At 44.5% G+C, this 16,212-nt stretch overlaps 1 protein-coding gene and 1 long non-coding RNA gene across 2 annotated transcripts in view; one reads left to right on the top strand and one right to left on the bottom strand.

Annotated features, from left to right (window-relative positions):
• Nucleotides 1–5,091: 5,091 nt before the first annotated feature.
• The window catches only part of TNFRSF11A (TNF receptor superfamily member 11a), a 28,270-nt gene continuing 17,149 nt past the window's right edge, over nucleotides 5,092–16,212 (bottom strand). The window contains exons 8-10 of the mRNA XM_061449299.1: nucleotides 14,846–14,898; nucleotides 12,356–13,214; nucleotides 5,092–8,169 (exon numbers count right to left, since the gene is read on the bottom strand). Coding sequence (XP_061305283.1) covers nucleotides 7,790–8,169; nucleotides 12,356–13,214; nucleotides 14,846–14,898 — 1,292 coding nt within the window. The 3' untranslated portion in view covers nucleotides 5,092–7,789. The remainder of the gene's footprint in view (nucleotides 8,170–12,355; nucleotides 13,215–14,845; nucleotides 14,899–16,212) is intronic.
• On the top strand, nucleotides 7,966–15,769 carry LOC133267197 (uncharacterized). The gene is made up of 3 exons (XR_009742669.1): nucleotides 7,966–8,086; nucleotides 13,947–14,096; nucleotides 15,496–15,769. It is a non-coding gene; the product is annotated as an uncharacterized LOC133267197 (long non-coding RNA).

The following is a 16,212-nucleotide window of genomic DNA, read 5'->3' as shown; positions in this document are numbered from 1 at the left end:
GATCATAGGAGCAGCCTATTAGGGCAGCAATTTTGGCATTTGGTTTGTTCTCATGTATTGCTATGGCCAATTTCACTTCATTTTCTATACACCAATTTTTTTTGAGACACAAACACAGAGGTCTGATTTCACCTGATGGAAACCCTGGATCACGTGCCGGCTGCTTCTTCCCCTGCAGAAGAGGGGGTATCCAGGTCTCACTGGCAAAGTCTCCAGGATGCTGTTGCCCAGCTTGCCTCCACCAGAGGGGCAAGGGTTTTCTCCCTCCACCCCCACAGGGCAGTGGGAAGAGCAGCTCTTTCAGCATTTCCTCCTTGTACCAGCTCCAACCCTTGCCTCTCACCTTCTCCTTCCTACAGGTAAGAAATTTGAAAGCCCATCCTATGCCCAAGATAGAGCTTTCAGACCTATAACCAAAGGCTCAACAGTGGGAACTCACTGAAATGTTGGGGGCTTTCTGTAGTTTTAGAAACCAGCTGAGGAAATAGCTCTGTTAGAACAAAAGCAACAGCTTCCATGCTTTTGAGGAAAGACAAAATAGGTGGAAGAGGAGGAAGGGTTATGCTCTCTGTAAAAGTGTGATTTGAGGACATAGGCAAGAGGACAGGCCAGCTGAGTACCTTCAGGTCAAAGTCAGAGATGTCACCAATCAGAGGACATGGGAGTGCTTGTGGTGTGGGTGTCTGCTATGGACAACCTGATAGGGAAAGAAAAACAGATGACATTTTCTTCAGACAACTCAAAGACTGAGAATGACATCCTTGGCTGCAGTGCTAAGATCATAGAGCTGAACATCCTAAGGAGTGTGAAGAAGATAAGTAGTAGAATAAAGCCCCAGAACTTGTAAGAGAAGATTTTATCTTGCTCAGGGAGCTGTTTAAAGGTATCCAAGAAGTCTACTTTGGAAGCTAAAGGTATTCAGTAGTACTGGGAGGCTTTCAGAGACAGCCTTCTTCAAGCACAAGAGCAGTCCATCCACCTAAGCAGGAAAAGCAGCCAGCACAGCAAGATACCAGCCTGTGAGCTACTGAGAGAACTGAGATGCAAAAAAAGGAACATGAGAGATAGAAAAGGGAACAAGCTTCCACAGCAAAATATAGAAATACCACTCTGGCATGCAGAGATGAAGAGCAAAAGCCCAGCTAAATATGTCAAGAGTAGTAAGTAAGTACTAATATACTGTATGCATGTTAGCAAGCAGAAGGAAAAAACAGGTCCACTGCTGAGTGGGGTTGGCCAGTTAGTTACAAATGCCAGAGGAAAACGTGAAGGTTTTCCTTCATGCCTTCTTTGCCTTGATCTTTATAAGTAAGGTCAGCCTCTCAAGTTTCTACAGAAGCAGTAACAAAGCAAACAATGAATTGCTGACAGTGGGACAGGGTTGAGTTAGCTGAGGTGTGTTGGTTTCTCCTAGTTGCATTCTTGTCTTTCATGCCTGGAAATAGCTTTCATGAGGACCTGTTCCACCATTTTTCAAGGGACTCAAGTAAGGCTGATTCACTGGTAATTTCCCAAATCTTCTTTTTTTTCCCCTTTTTGTAGATGGGTGTAATATTTGCCCTTTTCCAGTCAGCTGGGACTTCCCCTCAACTCCATGGCCTGTCAAGGACGTTAAGGTGTGGTTTTGCAGTGATGTGGCAGCCTTGGATGCATTCTGCCAAGTCCCATTGTCTTGCATATGTACAGCTTGTCCAAGTGGTCCCCAGTACTCCTGAGCACCTTTTTCCTCCTTGGAAACCTTTCTAACAGTTTTCTAGGAAGTTGAAATCAGGAGCAATTTTGTGTATGATCATCTGTATATAATGTATAGAAATCTGGGACTCCCAATAGCAACATTATGCCACAAACCTGTCAACTTTGATGCAAGTTAAAGTGAGTACAACACCTAAGGACTGATCAAGTGATCAGGCATGTTAAAGAATGAGCCAGAAGGGCTTTGGTAATCCTCAGTCAAAAAAACAAAGAAACCATAGATAGCTAGACAAAAGAAGGAAAAAAGCAGTGTTAAAACACATCCAATCAGACACTGTGGCTTACATTAAAAAAAGAAAAAAACAACAACCAAAAATCAAACCCGAAACCAAAACCATAACAAGTATATGACAATGCAACAAGAATACTGGAGGACCTGAAGGCAAGAGCAGAGGGCTAGCAAACCTTGCTGCGGAGATGACACAATTACTTGTTGGCCACAAGAAGCTTTGGTGCCTTGTAGAAAGAAAAGGCAGGCAATCACACTTACTGAAGTAAGAGCAATGAGAAATACAAGCTAGGGTCTGTCAAGGGTGAGTCCTCATGGGGACCCCTTAGGGTACAAATACTGGACGACAACAGAGGCCTTTGAAGGTACATGCAAAAACTGCACATTGCCCATCAAGGAGTGCAGCCTTGGTTGCTGGATAGAATGGGTTTGAACGCCTAACAATGGTTGAAAATAACATATATTCAGCTCAGGAAAATTGTCCCATACTTGGTGAAAGTAGGGAAAGAAATAAGAAGGTATAAAACCCTCTACAAGAACAGGAAAAAAAGAAGGGCAAGGAATTTCTCCTGCACCATCTCCTCAGGTAAAGACACTGTGTGATCAGCAACACCACTTAAACAAAAGCAGTTCCTCCTCTGAATTCGGGGCAGGAGAGGGGGGAAATGCTCTTCTTTACTTGCCCCTTACAACATTTGTTAATGTGGACTTAGCAATCATATGTAACGTAGTACCTTTTACTATGGAATCAAGTTCAAGAAACTGGGATGTGAAGGAGCTGTTTGCATTTCGTTTTCTGCTTCAGCCTTCCCACTCAACAAGGTGATTGACACTGTAACACAAAGGCACAGTAAAATTTCCTATGGCAGAGCTCTGTGAGAAATCATTTATTGTATAGCAACAATTCACTCTTCATTCTGGAAATAAGGATAATGCCAGGCAAGAAGAGACAATCTTTCTGTCTGAAATAGGACTTGCTTCCATCAACACCTGGAATCACATGTCCCTTGCTTCAGCAGTGATTGTGACTGCTGTAAAATTACCAATTTGGCTTTTTCAGAGATATCATTACAACCCAGCCAAGGTGAATGCCAACTATTGGCATTTAACGTTGTGAGGAGCAGGGGGTGGGAAACCTCAAAGGTCAAATGCTGCCAGGCAGAGCTTTCTAGTGCCAACATGTCCCAGCAAGCGTGCTGTAAAGCAGCGCTGTGGGCAGGTTTCCCTAGCATGTGCCTTTCAGGTCAACATCAAATTACTCCTGGTAGACTGAAAACAGCAACAGCCATTTGGAAGGAGGTTTGGAAAATTAGCTTATAAAGTTTGGAGTGGTTCAGCATCACAAAGTTCAATGAGGCCAAGTGCAAGGGCCTCCATTTGAGTTGGGGCAACCCCAAGCAAAAAGCCAGACTGGGTGGAAAATGGATTGAGAGCCATCCTGAGGAGAAAGACTTGGTGGTGTTGGTTGAGGAGAAACTTAACATAAGCTAGCAACGTGCATTTGCAGCACAGAAAGCCACCTGTATATCTTGGACTGCATCAAAAGAAGCATGATCAACAGGTCAAGGGAGGTGATCCTGACCCTCTGCTCTGGTGAGACCCCACCTGGAGTACTGTGTCCAGCTCTGGGGTCCCCAACACAAGAAGGACGTGGAACTGTTGGAGCAAGTCCAGAGGAGGCCATGAAGATGATCAGAGGGCTGGAGCACCTCTCCTGTGAAGATAGGCTGAGAGAGTTGGGGTTGTTCACCCTGGAGAACAGAAGGCTCTGTGAGACCTTACAGAAGCCTTCCAGTACCTAAAGAAATCTGGAGAGGGAATTTTTACAACGGTGTGTAGGGATAAGGTAAGATAAGGGGGGAATAGCTTTAAACTGACAAAAGGTAGATTTAGATGAGGTATAAGGAAGAGATTCTTCACTATGAGGGTGGTGAGGCACTGGCACAGGTTGCCCAGAGAAGCTGTGGCTGCCTCATCCCTGGCAGTGTTCAAGGCCCGGTTGGACAGGGCTTTGAGCAACCTGGTAAGGTGGGAGGTGTCCCTGCCCATGGCAGGTGGCTTGGAACGAGATTGTCTTGAAGGTGCCTTCCAACCCAAACCAGTCAATGATTCCTTGCAAGAAACCTCAGGCAACTTGATCAAGTACACTGCAAATTTTCAGTGACTATTATTAAGTATCTATTAATAATATATGCTACATATTCCAGAAATAACTTTTTCACACAAAGAGTTTGCAGCCATTTTACCATGTCTAGTATCATGCACTAGCAGAAGTGAATTCTCCAGTTGCTGCAGATGGTTTTTAAGGGTGCTAGTGAGGGTGCACTGCTGCCTAAGTTGAATAGAGGTATCTGATAAAACTACAGCTTTGTTAAATACCTGATTAGCACAGACATCCTTCAGCAGAGTTCTGTTTTCTAATAGGCACAGGAGTGTAATTGCTCAGACACCATCAGTATGATAAAATGAAGGGAACTTGAATGAACAAGTAAAAATTATATGACATTTTAGTGATGCTACTCCCAGATATGCTGTAAGCCTCTTAAAGTGATTTCCAATCTCTATGTGAACATGTAGCAGAGTACACAGATTAACAGCAGTTACTGCTTATACTGATCTTTGCTATCTTGTTTTCCATGTGGATAAGAATGGCTGTTCCAGTGCCCTTGAGCAATAGATTGCTCCTCATTTTTCCATGGTTATATGCAGAAGTACTGCTGCCCTGCCAGGCCTGAAGTAGCTGAGTTTCAAGAGCACCTAGTATATTCATCATTAATAATGCATGTTGTGGCTTCTCAGAATGAAAGACTTGTAAAAATGCATGCTGTGCAGGAGGACACTTCAGGAATGAGCTGGAATAGGTGACCAGTTCTCAGCAGTAAGGCATTACTACACCAGATCTATGAGAGTTCCTGTTTGGTTCTGTGTATGAGCATGGGTTTCTGTTCTGTTAAAACAATTCTACGTGCAAAAGATATTAAAAAGACTTGACTGGGAAAGTTTTTATGTTCACATTAAATTCTTCTTTTTTTTTTGGTCAAAATAGGCATATAAAAATGTATTTGCTTTTGTCCATTAATTTAAAGAAAATCTTCACTTTTTCTCAAGTAGATCTTTAAGATTTTTATTATCATTAATTATGTGTATTACAATAGCAGCCAGAAGCCTCCAAATTAGTGCCCAATGCATAGGGCCCCATTGTACAAACAGATGTTAAAAACCAGCCCCAGCTCCAAACTGATGGCAAATGAAATCATGAGGATAAAAAGTCCCTTTGGATCCTTGTCTAAGCAGCCAGGCAGAGACCCAGGGAACATGCAGCACAATGATGAGTGTGATATGGTTTCTTCACTTTTGGGTAGACTTTATAGGAAATATGGATCTGTTGGAACATCACGTTTCCCATAAGGAAGTGGACAAAATGCCAAGATTGTTATGATCCATTTCTTCACGCTTGATGATCTTAGTTTCAGTCCTTGCTCAGGAGGATCCTGAAATTCAGAGGACTAAGGACACCTAGTAAACGTGCCATTGTCTTCTCTGAAATCAGGATTTTGAGCCTGCTTTCTGGTGGCAGATACAAACTAATGGAAGAAAAAAGCTGCAGAGGGAGAAGGAGTAGAAGATGGACTTGCGGCCAGGTAGTTTAGCCAGAGCCAAGCACAAGAATTCTGCCCTGTAAGTGGTGCTGATATCCTGGATTAATGCTTTCCAGGAAAACATGACTGAAAATATGAAGTGGGGAAGTATCTGCACCACCTTGCATCAAGGTGTTGATGGCTCTGTGTCCTTGTCCCTACTGCACCAGTGCCTAGGGTATACTGAATTAGGCCAGCAGAGGCTAGAAGTAGGTTGTAAAGGATCCAGCAGGAAGGACAAAAGAATACCACAGATAAAAGAGCCTCAGTTACACACCTTCAAAGAGGCAGACGTAGCCATCTGAATGGGACAACCTACCTGCCTGGCTGAGTCTAGGCTAGGAGGGCCATGCAGAGGTGAAAGGGAGACTGGTTGTTCAGTGCCCTTTTTGACAGCCACCCAAGAGAGACTTGAAATTTTGTACTGAACTTTATATCCCAGATATATAAATAATGCAGAACTGTTCTCCTGAGAGGTGAAGTTGTCTAAGCCCTTCCTTTTGTATTATGGGTGACACATCCATTATCATGACACAGTGGTCACCTTGTCAGCTTTATAGGTGCTCTTCACCTGCAGAGAAATACTATTGCAAACAGAGCAGCTACACAGTGAACCCCTCAGCTTTAAAACTTCCTCAAGGAGGAGCCCTCCCTACCAGAGACCTCTTCCATCACACTAGGTAAGAGATCCCTTTACTGTCTGGCAAGAAACACAGCAGTGACCCTCCTGAAGGCTCAGACTGAAGATAGCCTCCTGCAGTACTCACTTGCGCAGGAGAATGTCAGAGAATTACCCCTTGTCAGGAAATCATTAAAAATATTATCTTTTCCTCTTGTGAGTTCCTTGAGACTCTGTTCCCTTCACCTTTCTCTCCACAGTGGCTGCTGGAGGAGGCTGCAGGATACAGGACCTGAACCAAAGCCAATCCAGTAGCTAAGACTCCCTTCTAACTACAACTACTATTATTCTTTAAATCTGAACCTTTGGTCCCATTGCTTATCGGCTCTCATTGTAATGGTGGCTACAGTTTGATTTCAGCTCAGGCAGGCTGAGCTCTGGAAATAGCTTCATGCTACCTAAGTAAAGCTCTGTTTGCTAATGAAAATGTCAGAGGGAATGACAGAATTGTTTGGGCAGATGAAGGCATGTGTGTTTGACCCTGATCAAACTCTCCATTGCTAGGTAATCCCTCCCTCTCCTGTCACTCAGGAAATGACCACAGCTGGTTATCACAGACCCTTCCTCCACCTGCTAGCAGCATTGTGTCTTAAACTTCAGTGACATTATTCATGCAGCAGCATGCCAGGCACTTGTCACTCTCATCTTCAGGGGTGTAGATTCCTCTGGCGAGGTGCAATATGGCAGAGGTGAATCAGGCTCCAAAACTATAAATGATCTTTGCTCAGGATTTATCTAATATGCTTCTAAGGCATACCAGCTGTTTTGCCTGTCACAGTGCTCGTGGGGCAGCATTACACCGATGCTTACCCACACGGTAATAAGAGGCAGGCCAGGATCTTGGCTCTGGCCGTTTGGAGACTGGAACATCTGCTTCCTTGGGGACAGATGGGAAGGGATGACAGCACCTGCCTGATCTCTGCAGGGAGGCAAAGGTTGCCTGTGTCACTACGCTCAGCAGCAGAGGTGGCTGCCACTTCCTTCCACCACAGAGGCATGGAGGAGGCCCAGGACCCACCAGAATGGGCGCAGCTTAGTTACAAAAAGAAACACCCACGGCAGAGCTCAGGGCCCCTTTCAGTGCATCCTCCACCATGTTATCCTCTTTCTGGGAGTGCCCCACATGCCCGGCCAGCAACGTTTTCCTCCTCACCACGCCCTGGGCTACAAGGATCAACCCTCCTTTGCTGCTTGCTGTGGAGAGGTGCCAGGGAGTGGGGTCCAGTGGGAGCCAACCACCTTGTGAGGGAGAGGAGAAAGCCCTGCTGCTGCTTCTGCAACGAGGGCAGCGTGCCTGCTTCACGTGTGTGCCTTTCCCTACCAGTAACCTCCTCAGCAAGAGCACCACCGCTGGCACTTGTGCCACAAGCGTCCTTTCCAGCTGTAAGACTTCCTGGGATACCCCACGGGCAGCAACAGTCTCCATACCTGTAGCAACACCCGGGATTTCGGCAGCCCCATGGCAGCCCCACCACCCCTTGCCGGTTGGCCTCAGTTCAACACCTTCTCCGAGAAGTGTCCCAGCTTCCCCTCCTCCTGCACCGGCCGCAAGGCCTGGCTGCGGCAGGATGGGCTGTGCTGGGGCAGGGATCCGGCAGGCCACCGTGGCCCCCCGCTCCCCGCCGCCAGGCAGGAGCCCTGCTGCAGCTCCGCACACTTCTCCTTGTAGTGCTGGGCATTGCCGGCAAACGTCTCGCAGCGGCTGAGGTTTTCCTCCTGCACCGGGCTGCCCACGTTCTCCTCGCTGGGCCCCGAGGCCGCTGCGCCCTCCTGGGAGTTCTGGCTAAGGTAGACTACAATGATGTCGCCCTTGAAATTCATTACTTGTCCGCTTGAGATAAAGGTGGAGTTACTGTTTCCAGTCACATTTCCTGGGGAAGGAGGGGGAGAGAAGAAGACACATGTGATTAGTGTTTTCCCCTCACAAGATGGACACTCAGCACTGTGAATTTAATCCGCAGTGGTGGCTTTACTCTTGTTCCACTGTTTTTTCCCCGTGACACAAGGATGCTCTTTTAATCTATGTCTTCCACTGTACCTTCTCATTATTTCCATTTTTGCCTCCTTAGGATGAAGTCAGTCACCCACAGGGATCCTGACTGGAAGGCCTGGAAACATTTTCTCTCTCAGCTGTGCTCTTGGAAGCAAAAGTGAGAGCATCAATCTCATGCCCTCCGTGCTGCCCGATGCACAAGCTGCATCCAAAGTGCCTCTGCCCATGATTTGTGAGGAAATGGTCATTATTTCTAATTATGAGATAATTTTTTTAGAGTCCCAAGCAATACATTGGGGTTCTTTTCCCCTTTGGTAAACAATCAATCGCACCGTATGAGCTAGGTAGCAAGCTTCTTGAATATATACTGAAAGACTTAACATCAGACCATACAGTCACACAGTGTCCTAATGACAGAGGCAGTTATCTGATATTGTCCTGATCCTCCCTGTAGGTACACTCTGGTACTCATCTAGTGCTCTCATGGATTTTCTTGGATATCTGCTGACTCCAGTGAAGAGGCAGTCTATATTACAGCAACATAACATAGTTACTTTTTCAGTCTATCTGCCCGTGGTTAGGGATTTGTCAGTATAAATTCAATCTTTCTACCATTCAGGGACTAAGCTGCTGACACAAGTGACAGTACGACCAGGCTTGGGAATTAATAGACTACCCTCAGAGCAGAAAGAAAGTAACTCAGAGCAAACTTTCAACCACAAACTAACAAACTTGTTCAAGTTTCAAAATCAAACCGAAGCAACCAAGTTAAAAAGAGAAAAATCTTCCTAGCCTATGAACACTCTACCTAAGGAATGTTCTTCCTGCTGTGCTTCACTTCATCATTTCTTGCGGACTGATCTGACAGCTCTTAGATGTTTTGTGCCTTTCCTCATTATGATCCTCAACACTTGAGACACTCTTTCACTGCAGCTAAGCATGGCCTAGCGCAGAGAAATCCTGTTTTCCTAGCAGTCACAGGTGATGTTTGCACATCAGCATAGGACACTGGGCTCCAGCTGTGTTGAGTTCGGACCCATATCTGCTCATAGCCGAGTCTGAATGTCCCTCTAAATGTCCCTCTAAATAGCCCCCCTCAAGCAATCCTATTTATTTCTGCTAAACCACTGCATTGCTAGCTCTTCGCTTTCTTTCCAAGTGTTGTTGATTAACATGAGGTGTCAATAGGAGTTTTCTCTGCAGGAGTTTTTTCCCTGCCAGTTGCATCCCCTGTGTTCGATTTGTTTCAGCTGTTTGCCATCAACAAAACTATTAGGCATAATGGGAATACAGAAACAACTGTTTGCCTTCATTCAGGTGTCCTATCACTTGTGAAAGGTACTGCAGAGATGTTTTACCAGTGCTCAGTACGAGGTCAAGAATTTAGAAATATATGTGACAGTGGGGATGAGGGGCAGATTAACACATTTATAATGTCTAGCTGAATGTGGCTGCCAAATCTTCATTGCTTTCTGAAGGCACTGTGATGAAACAAAAGGGTATTTGAGGCCCAAACCCACGGAAAATGGACACAAGAGCTTCCTGGACTGTACTAAGACATGTGCTTCCAACCTGAAAAGTATAATGGACACGTTCAGGGGATAAGTGAAGGCATCGTTCTCTGCAAGGTTTCAGCCTTTTGATCTCTTCATACTACCTGACGATAGTAATTACAATAACAGGTTAATTTTTGCACTAATTATTCACTATGAACTGGAACAATGCAGGTGATTAATTTTCTCTAAGCCATCTGATGGCCTCTGGGTGGTAAGAACTGTTGCTGCCAAACTGGGCTGGTTTGGAATCTGGAAGAGAAAGGCATTCGGAGAAAACCATTCCAAGTTGCAAGTCACCTAAGTCTTCCTGCACCCATGCTTTATATTGTAGCCCTACACATGATTTGGGGTGGTCATGAACTGATGCTTCATGTTGAGACTGTCTTCAGGCTTGGGGGTTTTGAAAGTGCACTTAAAGGCTCACTCCGTCACTGGCAGTGATCCCTCTAAGTGGTACCTGTCTAGAGGTTTACTTTGGTCTTCTAGGATTATTTCACAGAAGGAACAGAGTTTGCAATTTCTATTGTCATTTTGAGTGTTATGAAACTAAAACCAAAACTTCATGGAATTACGGATAGCCTTTTTCTTCCCATTTTTTAAGCCGTCCTCTTTTGAACTGTTCTGTCTTAGCATGACTGTGCGAAGCCTGGTGGCTTCAGTTGCTTTAAGAAGCTTTACAGAAAGTTATTTTGCATGCATGTTTATTCCATCTGGTCACTGCAGAAGGCCCAGCAAAATGACTGATGCCGCTGCAGCTCCACGTGGAGCCCCAGCGTGGCCAGGGTGCTTCAGTGTGGAAACTATGGCTAAGCCCTGTCCCACTCCTTGTGCAACCAGGCATTGCCAGAAGGGCATGGCCGTTCTGCGGACAGAAGAAACCCTTTGCCAGCAAGCCACCTGACCTGCAGATTAACTAACCCACACTCCCATGCTGCCCACAGCTCAGTCAGTACCTTCCAGCATTCATGCCTAAAAAATGGCACATTAGGAAGACAGCATCTGTGCTTGTTTCACCAGATGGCACTGTAGCATCTACATACCTGAAGGCACAGGCACAATAAAAATCCCATAGAAATTATTCTGCTGCAGATCCAAGATGGCACTTTCTAGCATGTCACTTAAATCCAAACTCTCTTGTTTGCCCTACTGTTCCTTAATATTTTCTCTTCCTCTTCCTGTCGGATTTAGAAAGAAAAGCAATAACTTCTGCAGTGCCAAATATGATGTCGCTTTCGGTTGCACCTCAGAGTCACCTTCCAACAACAACAACAAAAGATAATCTTGTGTTCTCTTTACCAGTGCGGAATTTTGTATGGACTAGGCAGTGGAACTGTGTCAGGATTTCAGGAAACTGAAATGGCATAAGGAGTATCTGCTCTCAGAAAGATTGAGACACACATTTTCAGATTCCCACATGGCATGTGCATTGAGAGAAGGGCCTTCCAAAGTGCTGCTTGTGGGCTTTGGCAGACTGACAAGAATGTCTCCGTAAGAAACTTTAAAGCATAACATGGTTTTAAAGAAGAGCAACTGCTTACAACTGTTACGTGTATTACAGTAATCCTTAGACGTCCCAGTCAAAACCAAGGTCTCATTATGCTTGGCAATGTGTTGACATAAATAAAAATAAAGCATTGGACCTTAAGAGATTATAATCTAAAGTGACTGGTAACACATGACAGGCAGATTGCAGACTTTTATAGCAAAAAGAGAGGAAGGTTTCATCCAGAAAAGGCTCATAACATCCCTTCCACCAGTTTTGCTTCAGTGATATTTCACCTGCTTTCATTTGACAATTTTGATATAGTTACACAATTAGTAAATTGACAACAGTGTTCCAGTACTGTTTAGGAGACAGAGCATAGAGAAACAATGTCTGCATGAAATTATTTTTAGGTGAATGCTTATATCATTGCAAATTAAAACAGAGAGCTAGAAGCACAAAACTGAGCATAATCTTTCAGACTCAGTCACGGCCACCACATTAACAGCTCAAGCCTGGAATTTCACTGACCACCACATAAATGTAACTGGACTTAAACCTAATGGCAAAAATGTGAGTGCAGACTGTTGAATGGAAAATTGCCCTTCTGAGTGCTATGCATCCTTTCTTAACTCAGTCTCTAGGATCCTATACTCTCCTCCTTCTCAGTTTTCTCCAACACACACATCTGCTATCACTAAAATAGTTCAGTAACAGAGTTGCCTGGCCTCTGCAGCGACAACCAGAAGATGGGCTTGGCATTGCTGGTTAGATCAGGGCAGGACAATGGTCCTTCACAGTGCTCGTACTTGTCGCAGAAATCATTACAAACCAAATGGCTTTACTATTTCAGGATTCAGTTTGTTGGGTGTTTTTTTTCAGTTTAGCTTCAGGGCAATTAAGTGAAAAGTCATAATTTCATTCTTCTCCCCCCCCTTTTCCTAAATCAGACCTCTGAATAATACTGAGCTAGCAGAGAGAATAATCCTATATGACTGTGTACGGGTCAAGCCTAGTGGGCTTACCAGATGCTGGAGGGAGGTCTGAAGTGCTGCTGTTTGTCCCTGAAGTGCTTTTGTTTGTCCCTGAAGTGCTTCTGCTTGTGTTCTGGTACTTCATGTTGGTACTATCTGAAGATGCATCTTCCATACCATGGTCACTTGCTAGTGTGCTCTGACCAGCAGAGAGAAAATTCAAGCCACAGGTGCACTGTGCATAGGATCCAGTTTCTGGGGAGGTGGAGTCACTGTCAGCTGCAGCAAAACAGGATTTGCTCCACTTTCTGGGAGATTCCCTGTACAAAATGCCACACCTCACGCAGATCTTCTCTGAGTCAGAGTTTGTTACACAATGATCTGTGTCTTTGTTGCCAATTTCCTTTGGGCAACTGTGGGCATGTTGGCAAGATTTCTGAAGAAGTTTGTCCGTGTCAGTGTGTGCCCCATCTGTGAAAGGGTGAAAGCCTTGAGAGACTGATATGTCCTCTGTGCTCCCAATCCCTGAAAAGTACTGATTTAAACTGTCATTCTCCCCTGCCTCCATCGGTTCAGAAAATGACGACACGGTTTTACTGGCAGTCCTGCTCGGTAAGGACAAATAATCAGCGGTACTGAGATCCTTATCCGTGTATTCATCTTCTGTGGGAACTGGTGGGAAATGATCATCATCAGTCTCAGTTACCACAGAAAACCCTTGTAGGCTCCCTCCCACCTCGCACGGTGCCATGCTGGGCCTCCCATTCCTGCAAGGAGAATGTCCGCTGATGCAGCATGAGTTTCCAGGGGCAGGAGAGCCAGCGGGATCCAGGAGGCGCATGCCTTCAGAGGTCTGGGGGACAACAACATTCACGATGTTCATGGTAACAGAGGTATCTCTGGGGGTCTCCTGAAAGAAATTCAAAAGAAAAACTTATTTACAAAACAGATCAGCAGAAGGTTATCTTTCTAGACAGAGGAAAAGGCAAATCTCAGTTCCTTCTTGGTGTGGAGCTGCTGAGGTTTAGGAACACCACTATATTTGACTCTTCAGGGGTAATTCCATTCTGCTGTGAAACTGTGAGCAGTGGTGCTGGGCTCAGTGGGTGTTCAGAAAAATATCTTGAGGCCTCAGGGGCAATAGCATTTAATTTTGGGAGATGATTATTCCTAGCTCTTAAGAAGGCACTTAGGAGTTAATAAATCTAGAAGAGTCACTGCATTCTGTTGTTCCTTATGGACCATCAATAGGAATTACCTAACAGCTTATAAGGGTTTCGAAACTCCCTCTGTGTTTGAAAGGCTGTTGAACTGTGAGGGCCTTACTGGGAGTAAAATCTTCATTATCAGTAATGATGGAAGAAAGAAACTGAGTTGATTCAGAGGGACCAAGACAAGCTAGAAAAAAAGAAGTCACATGGGTAATGTTCCTTGAACCTAGAAAATGTTCGGACAACAAATGCAAAGCCCCACAATGCCATTCATGTTGCCACTACTTGTCAAAGTACAGCTGTATTTTTGATTGCAGCCTCCCCAAAAAAGGTTGGGAAATACTTCAAGGATTCCCTTCAGTTCATGGAAGTTGTGCTGTAAAAACTGTCACTTGGAAACTGATAACCTTTCATCTGAAATGTCTGTTCAGATCTTCCAGGATAAAAAGGAAAGTGTAAATGCTGCCAGCTACTAATTGCTGTTGATTCACTCCTTTGTCTCAGAGGATCTGAGAAGCTGCCAAGGCAGGTTGCACAAAAAATTATGGGACAAAAGAGGAACTTCCTGATCAGAAAGGTGGGTTTATTTGGTATGGGGTTTTTTTAGTAATGGAATTTGAGTCTTTCAACAGCTAAACTAGACAGAGCTCCAGACGGGGTGGTGAGAGCATGCACCTGAACACCTCAGTCCACGTCCATGGTGTGAAGCAGGCAGTGCACATGCATTTGAATCTGTGTCCCCATCTGGGTGTTTCAAGCATGAGATCTGTTTTTCTTCCAGAGAAAAACCTCATACTTTTTTCACATCTGAATAGATAAGAAGGATTTCTGCAAGCACTAGAATGCAGGTGTCTCCCAGCCAGTTTCTTTAACTGATGGCTCTTGTGCTTACTGCCTTTCATGTCTGGCATTCTTGCCATTGCTGCAAGTCCAGGTTTCTCTCCTGTGAGCACTTTGGTATATAAAAATGTGCAAACTGAGCTGAAGCTTTTCCTGCTCTTAGGATTGAGAAAGGCTTTCTGCTAGGTAGAAAGTAAGGTGTTCAGCAACCGGTGGGCTTAACTTTCTCCTCCTAAATATTTAACCATCACAGAGACTTTTCCAACTGTTCAAACTGGCTGAAATAGGAGAGCAAGTTCAGAAGCTCGTTGAGAATGGTGATTTCATATGCCTCACATTTACAGAAAACCAGACTGAAAAAAACCAAGGAGGAACCCAAAAACTTGATTTTTAGCCAAATGTTAATGTGAAGTCTGTTTCAGGAGGGGTTTAAGGAATGCTGCAAGGAAAACATAAACCAAAGAGAAAATGCTAGTGGCTTTGACTTTACCTTTGTGCCTTTTATTTGGCTGCACACTTCGCTAGCCCAATTCTGTAGATCTGCTGCAGGGAAAACAAAAAGAGTAGCTGTTACATATAGCAGGCACTGCAGTTAGCCACAAACCAAAACACCCACAGTCATGCACAGTCCACAATATCATATTAAATAAAAGCCAGCAAGACTGTTTTTACTGACTGTTCAAGTGTCCCAGCATCACTCTAGCTGAGGATTCATTGTAACTGGAACAGGGATATATTTCTGTGGAACAAATGTTTCCAAGCTCCTAAAATAGACCACAGTTAAACTGTGTTCCACATCAAATGGGGTTTCTTTCCTGGTCATATGTCACACCAGGCTATGACTGGCCCAATACCGACCCACTTGCAGCCGTATGGTCTATTTCAAGAGAAGTCACATGGATGGCCAAAAGGCCATTCTCAGACAGGAGTGAGGAGCCTGGGGAGAAGAGGGTAAGCCACTGAAACCACAGGATGGCAGGCTCAAATGCAGCCTATTCCTTAATCAGGTTGTACTTAATGAGGAAATTCATTTAATTGGAGCATTTTCCAAGGAAAAGCTTTAAGTTCAACATACTTTATAGTAAAGGCTGCCACTTAATAGAGTTATCAATTCCTGTTTTCTGTTTATACTTTCAGAAGATTTTTAGGGCTCGAGTCTCATGTACACTTGCTGGTTTTGTATGTCTGAAGATAGATCAGCCATGTAGCCACTGCCAGTTCCCAGCAATGACTCTGTTCTTCTGATGTTGAGCCTGCACATTTACCATCAATTCCCTGTCTTGTCAGGCAGGCAGAGCTTCTTCCTGAGCCTACAAGCCTCTGGGGCTCTGGTTAGCAGAACAGACCACTCAAAGGCAATGAAGGACTCTCACTGCAGAACAGCAGGGCAATAAAAATGTCAAATAAAAAGAACTCCCCCCTAACCTGCTTTGCATCATATTTGGTTTGCAAGAAGAGTCACCATTTCCTCCAGCCCATCCCAGGAATTCCAGATTTAGCACAACCCATGTTTAGTGTGGCAGAGGCACCCTATTTCTAAAACACAGGCTGAAATATACTTTAGAAGACAGGGTTACTGTTCTTCCCTTCCACTGTTCCCAAAACATTTCATATATTGCTAGGGCTTGGGAAAGGAAACAATGGGAAAACTACACAAGGAAAAACATTCCATGTTTCAGGGGAGAAAATAAAATGTGAACAGAACAGTATGGGTATGTCCTTAACTAACGAGATCCAGGGCTTAACAGAGAGTTGAGTAACTGTTGAAGGTAATTCCACTGAATTAATAATATACTGAGAACCCCAATGTCATTCAGCATGTCTTTGCTGAATTTTTTCTGATTTTCTAATTTTACT

The sequence above is a fragment of the Pezoporus flaviventris genome, unplaced genomic scaffold, assembly GCF_033815535.1.
Source record: "Pezoporus flaviventris isolate CSIRO_AGI_PZ_B2104156 unplaced genomic scaffold, CSIRO_AGI_Pfla_v1 ptg000007l, whole genome shotgun sequence".
NCBI lineage: Eukaryota > Metazoa > Chordata > Aves > Psittaciformes > Psittacidae > Pezoporus > Pezoporus flaviventris.
The sequence above is the reverse complement of the archived record's forward strand: the minus strand, read 5'-3'. Positions and strand labels throughout refer to the sequence as shown.